Here is a 12,983-nt window from a genome sequence, read left to right as displayed (position 1 = left end):
AGAATGGTGATGTAAACTTAATCCTTACATGCAACATCTTTTGTCAATACTGGCTGAGATGGATCACTTGGTGGACCAAGGCCTGCCTTATTCTCTGCACTAACACGGAATTCATACTCAGTTTCCTCATTGAGTCCAGTTACTTTATATCGTAGATCTGAGATTAGTTTCTTTGTTGCTCTAATCCATCTGAGACCCTTCTTCTCTTTACGCTCCACAATGTACCCTGTGATTTCGCTACCACCATCATTAGCTGGTCTCTTCCAACCAATAGTAACTGTATTCTTGGTAACATTAGTCACCTCAGGCCTTGAAGGGGGACCAGGAGGACCTGAAAGAGGAATATCACAAAAGCAGTTTACATTTTTGTCAAGTCAAATATATAAAAATTGTGCAAAGCTTCATATTTTAAAATGAAAGGATTACCAAAACTATCCACCATCTTCACAGGTTCTGCCTGCGCTGGCTCGCCAATTCCAAACTGATTGACAGCAGAGATGCGGAAGATATATTCATTTCCCTGTATAAGCTTGCTTACTATATATCTACAGCTTGGAACATCTTCAGCAACCAAAGTCCAGAGAAGACGACTAGTTTCTCTCTTTTCAATTGTGTAAGATTTGACTGGAGAACCCCCATCTTCAGCTGGTGGTAACCAACTTAGAGTAGCTTTCTCGGATGAAACATTACTTATTTCAATAGATCCTGGAGGACCTGGAACATCTAACACTTTCACACGCACATGTTCTTCTTTGGTCCCGAATGGATTGCTTGCGGTAATAGTATATTCACCAGAATCTTTTCTGGTAGCATATTTAACAGACAGTGTTGAGGATGTTGGAGTTTTCTCAATGTGGACAATGTCAGAAACCTTGAAGTCTTTTCCACCCTTGGACCACACTGATGTTGGTAGAGGTTTGCCAAGAATACTTGTAGCAGGAATTGTAATAGTATCACCAGCTTTAACTGTTAAGCCTTCTTTAACTGCTGGATCAATCACAATGGTTGGTGCCACTGCGGGGTGAAAAAAAAAGAGTACTAATTAATACATTTTAAAATTTAAAATCATATGGTCATATAGGTTAAGGAGAGAAAATTACATACCATATTCATCCTGGCAGATAATTGTTCCTGTTGTTTCAGATGGTGGACTAATTGCTCCTGCTGCATTCTTTGCCTTTATACGGAATTCATACTTACACCCCTCACTAAGGTCATGAACAGTAAATGCACATTCTTGAACGTTAACATGATTTGCTTTCATCCAGACCTTTGAAGGCAAGTCACGTTTCTCCACAATGTAGCCAGTTAGTTTGTGACCCCCATCATATGGGGGTTCAGTCCAGATTAAGGTCACAGAGTTGTGGGTAACATTAATAACTTCAGGTTTTCCAGGAGGATCTGAAAATAAGTATTTTATATGTCAGATGATGAGTTTGATATGTATAATATGGAATAATAGATGAGTAACCATACATTGGCTTTCACCTACCAATTGGATCAAGAGTAGTTACAGGATGTGATGGTGCACTTGGTTTGCCAATACCAGCCAAGTTAATTGCCATAACCCTAAATTCATATTCAAGACCTTCAGTCAGGCCTGGGACTCTAAGATCCTTCATTCTTAAGGGTGTCTTACTTGCTCGCTTCCAAAGGAGACTGTTTCTTTCCTTATACTCCACATGATAGCCTGGAGCAAATCAAAATAAATGTTATAAAATGGTATGAGCTTAATTGATTGTGTAAACTGTAAAGGAAGATATTTATTCCTTGTACCTGTGATAGGGGATCCACCATTTCTCTTTGGATCCAACCACGTCAGGGAGACAGAGTCATGTCTGACTGCGACTATTTCTGGTGGCAAAGGAGCATCGGGCACATCTTGGAAAAGGGAAAAGAAAAATATTAATCAGCATTAAAGTAAATATTAGAGTCTAATAAAAACTTAGTTGCAAAAATTGGTTGGTTCTTACCAAATGGATGCTTGGCTATGACAGGGTCAGATTTTAACCCTTCACCCACTCCATATTTATTTTCGGCACTGACTTTAAACACATATTCAGTTCCTTCATGAAGCCTTGTAACCTTGAATGTTGTTTTTTGTACAGCAGAGGCACATGTCACCCACTTATTGGTGACATTATCCCGTTTTTCCAAAATATAATTAGTTATTTCTGAGCCACCATCATCCTTTGGTGGGCCCCAGCTTAAAGTAATTGCTTCTGCTGTCACTTCATTGAAACGGAATGGTGCAGTTGGTATTCCAGGTTTTCCAACTACTTTAATGAATATTGAAGCTTCTTTAGCGCCAGCTGAATTCTTTACATGAATTGTGTATTTTCCAGCATCACCCCTTTGACATTCTCGGATAGAAAGAGTTGTATTAATTGCTGTGGATTCCTCAGATATTCTTCCACTTTCTTGCACCTGGTCTTCACCTCTCTTCCATGTTACTTTTGGTACAGGTTTACCACTGATTGGAATCTTTAAACGGATATTACTTCCTTCTTTGGCAATATATGTTAGGTCAGGAATGTCTCTCAGATCAATATTTGGAGGAACTATTAAGAAAAAAATGTATGATTTAGTTTAGAAAGTACAAATTCCAATTTTTACAATTAGATTTAGAAACCATTGGTGTTTGTCAAAGAAAATCTGAAATGCTTTTTATTGGTAAAATCTAAAAACATTATTCTTAAGACCTTAAGTGAATTTTAAGAATTGACCTAGATTGATATAATTGATTAAACAATTTCAAAAATATTATTTTTATGGTTGATATCCAACACTAGCAATGATCAGAACTACTCAGGTAATACAGCTTCAATAATGGGATAAATGTAATTTATTAAGCTTTGGAACTTACTCAGCAAAAATGGAAACATGTATATTCTATAATAGCAATAGGATAACACCATATACTATAACTCTTTATAGGAATTCAATTAGATCTTGACTAATTGGAACATCACTTCCATTTACCCACTTTTCATCGATTTCCCTTGATGTTCATTTTTATGTTGCTTAACTTAATTCAGCAATAGCTTATCTCTAAATGTAAGTTTGCAAACTTTTATTTAAATTTCTCCACCAGATAAAAACTACCTTTTCTATCTCTTGCCATTAAAACTACTTGATTTACTTTTCTATGCTCTCAGTTTGCTATCTTGTGCAGAATGGTATAATATTCTTTTTGGATTTCTGTTAAAATGATATTGATAGATTAGTCAGACATGGCATTATAGTTCATTTCCTGGCAATAAGGTTCCCAATTAAAATCAAAATATCTTATCTAAATATTTTGGTTTTAGTTTAATCCTTGTATTTATCAATTAAATTCTCCAACACAATAACTATCCATGACTTTGACATAGTTTGGAATCTATCCTGCTGTTTCAGTGAACCTAAGTTGGGCCTTTGGTAAACTTTGCACAATTTGTTGATCATCTGTGTATGGGGGAAGGCTGCATAATACAAGGGCAGCAATGCATTGGCCTTAAAAGTCACTTTCAGAGAAACACTGGGAGATGTTACTCGGTTGTATCCTGTCTTGGCATCCTAATTGTTTACCAGTACCAAACTAGGCAGAGCTGATAAATGTAATCAAGGGGTTTCATGTCAAACCGCTGAGGGGAAGGGTACATTTAAAAAAATTATTAGCAGTCTGTTTTACCCTCCTTTACCTGCATTAATACTTTATATGAACAATATACAGCACTATATTCGTTCCATAACAAATATCTCAAGACCCCATGCATACAAGACCTCAAATCCCATTTCTCTTACTATTCTAGCCTCCATTTCCTTCCCTACTGTGGAATCTTTCTAATATTGAGTCCTAGATAGAGCCAATTGCCCTGTTCCTTCCCAGAGTCTTACTCACTCAGTGGCCTCTCATCTGGCCTCTTGGAGTCCAGGTGTAGCAAAAAATTTGGTACAATACGCATTACTTGCAAACACCATGAAATTAAACTTTCAGTTGCCAGTGAGGGAATAGCAAGAGTCATCTTTTTCCTAGTGAGTGGGGGTAAAGTGAACTACTCCCCATTTTCTTTGATTCTTGGGAAATTGTTCAAAATCCATTTAGTCCGTGGCTCATAATTCCACATTGCTAATTGCTATTTTGCAGTTTGTAGTAGTCATAGTATTAAATGATAAGATTGTCTCAGTTAGCAAACATTGAATCATCATAAAATGTTGGTGCTCTACTTCCATTGGGACATAAGCACAAAACCTAGGCTGATTACTGCATACAATATTGTTGAGGTATTATTGAAGTTCCATCAATTCACCAAGGATGTTCAGGTGCATGCAATATTCCATTGCATTATTTGATAAAGAATGGAGAATTTTCCTGAAATTCTTCTTCATTAAACATGTATAAAGATTGCTTCCCTCAACTCCTGTGATTTTTACATTGTTTACATGACTACATTTAGAATTTACTGGTCATGAGTACTTTAAATTATTCTGAGGAATATGATAGCGTATTACTGTTTTTATTTCAGGATAAGCTTTGAGCGTAAGTGCACTAATTGTGAAGGGCATATCAAGTTGAAATAAATAGCCTAAGCCTTCCTTCCTCAACTTTGCTTATTCATTTAATTTCCAGTACTGCCAAATTTTCTTACATGATTTCTCTAGATGTATAATGGAGAACCTGGTATGGAAGTTCCTACACACAGGATGCAGGAGGCTGCAGAGGGTATAGACATCATGGCATAATGTTCACTAACATTGTTGTCACCCACATGCCTCAAAAAGATTGCATCCATGACCCGCACCCTCTTCTCACTACTACCATTGGAGTAGAGGTACAGGAGCCTGAATAACTATACTCAAATATCAGAACAATTTCTAAACAGTCCACGTACATCTGAACATTATTTTATTTTTTTCTTTTACACTATTTACTTGGGTTTGTAACTAATAGTGAAGTTAAGTCTTCACACTGTACTGCTGCCATAAAACAACATATTTCACAACATATAAGTTAGAGATAATAAACCTGATTCTGATGACAGTACATTTCTTCAGGGTCATATTATTGTAGTAGACAGAAAAATACTCACCAACTTGATCCCTTGCCACAACTGTAATTTCACGTGGTACACTGTACCCTGCATCATTCTGTGCTCTTACTCTAAACGTGTATTCTTTTCCTTCTTTCAGATCATTAACTGTAAATTGCATATTCTTGGATGTCACTAATTCAACCCATCTGTCCCCTTCAATCATCTTTTCAACAATGTAACCAATAATTCGGGATCCACCATCACTGATGGGCTTTTTCCACACCAAAGTACACGATTTCTTAGATACGGCTGCAGTTTTCAAATCTACCACTGGCCCAGGTTCCTCTGTATTAAGAAAATATGTCATTTTAGTGAAAAGGAACTGTAATATTAAGTTGTTTTACATTCTGAAATGTTATACCCTGAAGGCATAATTTTTAATTTCTTACCTGAAGCTTTTACAGCATCTTTTGTCTCACATGGTTCACCAATGCCATACTCATTTTCAGCCAGAACTCTGAAGAAGTAATATTTGCCTTCTTCCAAGTTGATAACTCTGAAACTCGTCTTGGGACATTCGGTCGCTACAGTTGACCATGCCTTTCTTTCAGCCTCTCGCTTCTCGACAATGTAGTTTTTAACTGGACTGCCACCATCAATAATAGGTGGGTCCCAGGATATAACAGCATGATCTTTAGATGTTTCCTTAATGATAAGATTAATGGGTGGACCAGGAGTGTCTAATTAAAAAAGTAAAAAGAAGTAATGATTGAATAAAAAAATTAGAATCAACTAGCTTTAATCTAACAAAATACTATCTTTATGAAATAATTAACAACTTACCAAGAACCTTTACATTAAGGGTATATGCCTTTACTCCACTGCTATTTTCTAAAGTTAAAATGTACTTTCCAGCATCGTACTTATTCACATTCTCACAATACAACATTGTGTCATAATCTGAAGTTCTGATTTCAAGTCCTTGTCTATCCTTGATGTTGGCATCCATTTTAGACCAAGTAATCTTTGGTGAAGGTCGACCTCTCACCGGCACATAGATTCGCATTGTGACACCGGCACGCAGAATAAGTACCTTTCTTAAGTCAGCATCAAGATCTGCTTCAGGAGGAACTATTCAGAAAAATAAATGAAATCTCTATTAAAATATTTAGTATGTATATCACAGTGCTATACACCTAACAGATCACAGAGTCAGAGTTAACTCTCTTCAGTCTGTTACACTTCATAAAACTCAGGGTGTGGAAACAGTCTTTGAATATTTTAAGACATTCTTCATCAAAATCTTGTTAAGCAAGGTACCAAAGATTACAGGGATAAGCAGGAATAAGGGGCTGAGGTTACAATAAAAGCTGCTATAATCTTATACATGATGGAAGAGCCTACTCTTGTTTCTAATTTGTTTGCATGCTTGCTCTCCACCATGCCACTCCCTGTGTATTATGATCAAGAATGGCTTTGATAGCCTCTTTCTGTTGTTTTACCTTGTGTAGCAACTTTGGTTCCAGGGGTATAAAAGGAAAAGAGGGCTCAAGAGAGAATGAAATATTAACTGGAAACACCAAGTGGATAGTGACAGAAACCGTAGACAGATTGAAATAATGTAAGTGCAGAATTGAAATTTACTCGGCCATGAACCTTTAAAATGTTTGTGTGAAATTCCCTTCTCCATTAACTAAATATTTGATATAGGCCAATGGGCCAAATCTCATTGGAAACAGTCCACACTTCACATTTAGCTGTCATCAATGCCCAAGATTACTTTTGATTTTTGTAGTAATTAAGCTTCCAGTTTTATGCCTCCCTTACTGCTTCATCTGTCCTGTGAGTGAACCAATTTCCAAGGTAAAGTGATAGATCGAGTACTTGGAAAGTAATTCCCCACCCAGAACTCTTTGCTGGCTCATGGTGCCAGAAGGTTTATCTGTCAGAAACCCTATTTCACTTTTTTAATGTTAGAAATAGTTAGGGGAGAGGTTAGAAATAATGAGAAAACATTTAAATAATAAACTATAAACAATAGAAATACTTCTCACTTTAATAAATTAGGATATTTGTGTAACTGGATGACCGTCGGATCTTATTCAGTATCATTAAAAGTGTACTTAGGCATCCATCCGGGTAATGCTAGAATAGTTGTCTGTGCCTTTAAGGGAGATGGTGATGTCATTACGCACGCGCGGGATAGTGGGGAAGCCATTTTGTTTTCTGCTGAAGACGCTGGTGGGGCATTGGAATTGAGTTCCTCCCAGAGACTGGGCATGGTGAGGAAAGGCGAGCATTAATTGACAATATCCATGTGAATTCGTTTATGCTTGTTGGCGAATCGAGAATATCGGTAATTTGACATGCTTTACATGTGGATGCTTTAGATTTTCACGAGTAAAGGCATCAATGCTGGATCGTGTGGCTTATGCAAAGTTCCTCACCATCCAAGTAGGTCAGTCTTCCTGTAATTTAACTACCAGGCAATACCTTGTAAAAGTTGTGCCAAAGTGTACTTTTTTGTCAAACTTTATTGTATCAGGACTGATTGTACATGTAACCGCGAATTGTGAATGTTTAGTCTCTGTTTGGAAGTTCAGCACGTGCGTACGTCTTAGATGAGATGTAGTCGCTTACATTTTTCGCTGTTATGTATAAGATGCAGGGTGGTGGGATTCTAATGTTGTTTGTATTATGTTCCTTCAAAATTGCCACTACTGTATTAGTTCTGGTATTTTTTATGCTGCATATGCAATTCTGTCCATACACAAGGGTGTGGATCGAAAGTTAAACTGAGATTGTAACGGCAAGAACTGGTTGTAAATTTGTTTGTTTTGTTTTGCGACCCTCTTCTGGCACTTAAACATCTAAAACAGATAAAGGAATTAAAACCCGAAAAAGTATTTGTTGTCCTCAATGTGTACTTTTCCCCAGGCTACAAAATTTGTATCAGGTAAAATATAAAAGGAAACCATTTGCCACTACTTATCATTTTACTGAAATTTTGTATTTTCATTCAGATGAGCAAGTCTGTGCTAATGTACCAGGTATACTTAGTGTAAAGCTGAGAATCCAGGTATAAAGTGTATATGGCCCTTTTGCCTAGTTACTGCAGAAAACCTGTTGGCTCAATGTTGAGTACAGGGGCTCAGCAGCAGGTTTGATGTATCTAATATGCCAGGGTATTTTATGAAACATTATTTAAATTCCTGCACACGTGTACTGAAACTTACTTAATATATCCTTTGCTGTATGTTTGTCAGGCACTTCACTTGGATCACTGAAGCCTATTTTGTTTACTGCACTTACACGGAACTGATATTCAGTTCCTTCACATAATCCTGTTACAATATAGTTTGTTTCTCGGAGAGCCCTTGGTACGTTGCATTTTATCCAGTTTTCACCATCAGCACGTTTAATTTCAACTAGGTATCCCAGGATTGGACTGCCACCATCGTATGCTGGTTTACCCCATGACAAGCTGATACTACTACGAGTTGTATCAACTACCTTCGGGAAAGCAGGAGGTCCTGGAGGATCTAAATGGAAATAAAACAATTTGCATGAAAAATGTATTTGAAATGAAAAAATTACAATATACAAGATTACACTGTATATACATATAATCATATATCTACTTACATTGAGGATCAAAAGCAATTGCTGATTTTGAAGATTCACTGGGTTTGCCTGGTCCAGCTTTATTCAAAGCAATAACTCTGTACTCATACTCAGTTCCTTCTTGAAGTCCTGTAGCTTTCACAGTTCTTTCCAATACCGGCCTTCTATTGACTTTTGACCAACTTACAGCACTTGCCTCACGTTTTTCCAGCAAATATCCAGTCACCGGAGAGCCACCATCATCTGATGGGGCTTTCCAGCTAACAGTCATATGATCTTTTGTGATGTTGCTGATTACTGGAGCATCACATGGCCCAGGTACATCTGCAAAGAACACACAGTAACTATTACATATACAGTATTTTAAATTAAAAATAGCTACAAAGAAAAAATGTTTTAGTTACCATATGGATTCTTAGCAACAACTGAAGTTGTCATTATTGGGTCACCAATGCCATACTTGTTTTCAGCACTGACACGGAACTGGTATTCATGACCTTCAATCAGTTTTTCTACTCCACACTTCGTAAGTTGTAAATTAGCAGTAACTTGAGCCCAATTAGGACGGCTTGTCTCACGTTTATCAACAATGTAGTTTGTAATCTCAGCACCGCCATCCTCAAGAGGAGGTTCCCAAGACAGAGTAACACGATCAGAATAAATATTGCTGATTTTGATAGAAGCTGGGGGTCCAGGTTTATCTATATGAAAGAAAACAGAAAGTAAGATGCATTAACATTTTAGAAAACTGTATCTTTTACTTGTGTAAGTCCATTGCTTTTAAAACCTTGTATTCATTAACCTCAAGGAAAAACATACTGCTTTTCATTACCATCTCAAAAGGTATTTATGTTATTTCATTAGATATAGATAGATATTTACATATATATCTTGTGAAGCACTGTACAATTAACAGTAGATTCATACACACGGTACATTAAGTATTTTTTACCGAGTACTTTAACTTTCACGTTGGCTGATTTGGATCCACTCTCGTTTTCTGCAACAATTGTGTACTCCCCAGTTTCTTTCCTTCGCACACTAAATAATTCAAGTGTGCACAAATTCCTTACTCTGGCCATCTTAATGCCTTCAGCAGGTGTTATTATCATGCCATCTTTCTTCCATGTGATCTTTGGAAAAGGCTTTCCAAAGACATTAGCATCCAAACAAACATTGGATCCAGCCTTTACAGTGACCAAAGCCTTCATTGACACACCCAAATCAATTTTGGGTGCAACTGTAAATTGAACAAAGCATTAGTTGGAATATTTTCTTCTATTAATCCATTAATTTATTTTAATATCTTATATTAGAACATCAAAAATCAGAATCAAATCAAAATATGATAAAGTGATATTAATTTATTACCATGCTCTGTTGCGATGGTTATTGGGTCAGAAGGTTCAGATGGCTTGCTCATATTAACTGCGGTCTTTGCAATAACCCTGAACTGATACTGGGCACCTTCTTCCAGACTGGTAACAGTGAATTCCTCATGAGGTACACTTTGGTAGTTGGTATTGCACCGTGTCCACTTATCACTAGGTAATTTACAGGCTTCAACGTAATAGCCAATTATTTTGCTTCCACCATCATGTTTTGGTCTTGCCCAGACGAGAGATACTGAATTATTTGTAACATCAACAGGTTCAGGTTTGCCTGGTGGATCTGATTCAGAATATCAATGGATGTTTGTTACAAACAAAAACAATAATGTTTAAGTTGTTTTATAAAATTCATTCAATAACTAGTTTCAAATTTTGGTACTGCTTACCAACAGGCGTCCTGGCTGTTTCAAAATCAGTTGGTTTACTAGGTTTGCTTGATCCTGCTCTGTTCAATGCACTGACTCTGAAGGTATATTCTAGTCCTTCAATTAACCCTGAACATGGGTACTCAGTAGTACGGACAGAAGTGTCATTGGCCTTTACCCAAAGAAGACTATTTCTTTCTTTACGTTCAATAATATATCCTGTAATGGGACTACCGCCGTCACTTTCTGGTCTATCCCATGCAACAAACATGCAGTCCTTGTTCACCTTTGTGACACGTGCATTCTTTGGTTCACTTGGAACATCTGTGGATGAAAATATAAACATTAATTATGGTCATCTCATGAACAATATTTTGAGACCTTAACAAAATAGTTAACTTCATAGCTTACCAAACTGAAATCTTGCAATCATTTTATCTGAAGTAAGAGGTTCCGAAACACCGAATCTGTTTTCTGCACGAACACGGAACATGTACTCATTGCCAGGGATCAGTTTACCAATCCTACAGTTTGTTTTTGTTACGGAAGCTACGGCAGTAACCCAGTCACCGCGGCTTAAATCGCATTTCTCAACAACGTAGTTTGTAATGTTGCTGCCACCATCTTCAAAAGGAATATGCCAATTAAGACTGCATGCGTCAGCATCAATTTCTGAAATGTCAAATGGAGGTTGTGGAGGTCCAGGAATATCTGAAAAAGATAATCATCAAAAAGATTAATTAACATTGCTTTTGTATAAACCAATTAATAGAAAACTATTTACTTAGTTCATGCAAATTCAAAACATTATGCGTTTATACAAACCCATTATCACTACTCGGATCTTCTGGGTGGCAATGCCAGAGCTATTTTCTGCAGTAAGACTGTAGGAGCCACTATCCTTTCTAGAAACATCTTTGACGATGAGGACAGAAGTGTTCTTTGTCTTATGCACAACGAGTCGGCTGGATGGATCTACAACCTCTTCATTTTTCATCCACTTGCAAACTGGAGCAGGTTTGCCGGCTACATGAGCTTCAATTCTGAGTTTCTGTCCAGCTTTGATCGTAATAAACTCTGGCATGATAATCTTTGGTGCCACTACAAGGAAAACAAAGTATTTTTATGGTATCATGATGTAAAAAAGGAAACCTTTGTTACAATTTTCCTACCACATGCTGCCAGCAGAAGACCTCATTCTTCAAAGAATTACATAGAAGATTTTCAACCAGCAGCAAGCATTCAGAAATCTGTTCAACTTGTCGACGTCTTAAACAACATAAAATTACTTACAAGCTATTTGCTCTTTCAAATATGGTTCATTACAAGATCGAGAAATGCACAATCTTTTGATTGACCATTACACTTAGTCAAAAAAGCTGTGGATTCAGGCTCCACTTCTGAATTTTGTCATATATATTAGGCTGCTCCTCCAATGCAGTACTTTGTGAGTGCTGTATTGTTACATGTCATAAGTTGTAACCAAAGGTATTTAATAAACTGACTTTCTGTGCATATGCAGTTCAAAATTTCATTCAATGCTTGCTGTTGCTGAGATGTTCCTGAGTGTAAAGTGGTACAACTAGTCTACAAAACTGCTCATTATACATGAAATACTTCAAAAAGTTTCTTATAATTATAACATAGCATATGGAAAAACAAATCTTTTGATACTTGAAAATGTTATAACAAAGTCCCCAGGTTTGAATTGTGATGTTAACCTCTCAATTCATGTGTAAAAGGTGTAAAAGAAAGAGAAATGGAAATTGAATATCTGGTGAAAACTTTTTAATTGCCAGCCTGAATGCACTTTCAGGTGGTAAGTACAAGTTCAACACCCTGCTCAAGATAGAGAGGGGACTGTTTAGTTATTCAACTAATTGTTGTTGCTGTTGTTCGTCCATCGTTGACGTCGATGAGGACCTCGACACCATTATTGATGGTGTCGAGACTAGCGCGTGACTCGGATTTAAGTGAGGGAGAGTTGCGCAGCGTCAGCCTCACTCTCTCTTCCCAATTCCCATCTGGATCCAGTGGCAAGACAGAGTCTAGACGGCTGGAGATGGGACTAGGCGCAGTGGATGACCAGGACGTCTTCTGTGTCTTGTCCTGCTCTACACATTCCATGACGCTTGCAGAGACCGCCTTCTTGACCATTGGACCTTCCATTGGTCTCATCCGCTCAATCCACTGGAGTCTGTCTTCACATGCTGGGATAGACAACTCTCTATCTCACCGAGGGTTTGAGACCCGTCGGCTACCCTCACCTGGTTTAGCTGGCTTGTCAAAGCCGTTGCCCGGGGTGTGGCATGCAAACAGCTACAGGGAGCCACAGGTGAGAGCAACTAATTATTAGAAGTCACAATTACAATTTCATGGTAGAATGGATGAAGCCCTTGCTGTAGAGAATCAGAGATCCTCAAAAAAGGTGAGAAGACCCCTTCCAGAGCTGATCATATTTTATATGCCTACTGCTCTCCTGGAGATCTTTTTCTTAAAAGGCTTTATTAGGCAGGGAGCTGCAAAATGCAGTAAATGATATCTCACTGTAGGAAAGGAGCAGCAAAGGTATCCTTAGCAGGTAACAT

General features: G+C 37.5%; 1 protein-coding gene across 1 annotated transcript in view; it reads right to left on the bottom strand.

The window, feature by feature from the left end:
- The window catches only part of ttn.1 (titin, tandem duplicate 1), a 377,466-nt gene that overhangs the window by 52,175 nt on the left and 312,308 nt on the right, over positions 1-12,983 (bottom strand). Inside the window, exons 217-233 of the mRNA XM_063052084.1 lie at positions 11,221-11,496; positions 10,807-11,106; positions 10,417-10,719; positions 10,011-10,310; positions 9,592-9,879; positions 9,044-9,340; positions 8,661-8,963; positions 8,252-8,557; positions 5,859-6,146; positions 5,465-5,755; positions 5,073-5,360; positions 1,974-2,561; positions 1,777-1,881; positions 1,493-1,690; positions 1,105-1,401; positions 427-1,014; positions 29-331 (exon numbers count right to left, since the gene is read on the bottom strand). Coding sequence (XP_062908154.1) covers positions 29-331; positions 427-1,014; positions 1,105-1,401; positions 1,493-1,690; positions 1,777-1,881; positions 1,974-2,561; positions 5,073-5,360; positions 5,465-5,755; positions 5,859-6,146; positions 8,252-8,557; positions 8,661-8,963; positions 9,044-9,340; positions 9,592-9,879; positions 10,011-10,310; positions 10,417-10,719; positions 10,807-11,106; positions 11,221-11,496 — 5,319 coding nt within the window. The remainder of the gene's footprint in view (positions 1-28; positions 332-426; positions 1,015-1,104; positions 1,402-1,492; positions 1,691-1,776; positions 1,882-1,973; positions 2,562-5,072; positions 5,361-5,464; positions 5,756-5,858; positions 6,147-8,251; positions 8,558-8,660; positions 8,964-9,043; positions 9,341-9,591; positions 9,880-10,010; positions 10,311-10,416; positions 10,720-10,806; positions 11,107-11,220; positions 11,497-12,983) is intronic.

Source organism: Mobula hypostoma, chromosome 6 (assembly GCF_963921235.1).
Source record: "Mobula hypostoma chromosome 6, sMobHyp1.1, whole genome shotgun sequence".
NCBI classification, from domain to species: domain Eukaryota; kingdom Metazoa; phylum Chordata; class Chondrichthyes; order Myliobatiformes; family Myliobatidae; genus Mobula; species Mobula hypostoma.
The sequence above is the reverse complement of the archived record's forward strand: the minus strand, read 5'-3'. Positions and strand labels throughout refer to the sequence as shown.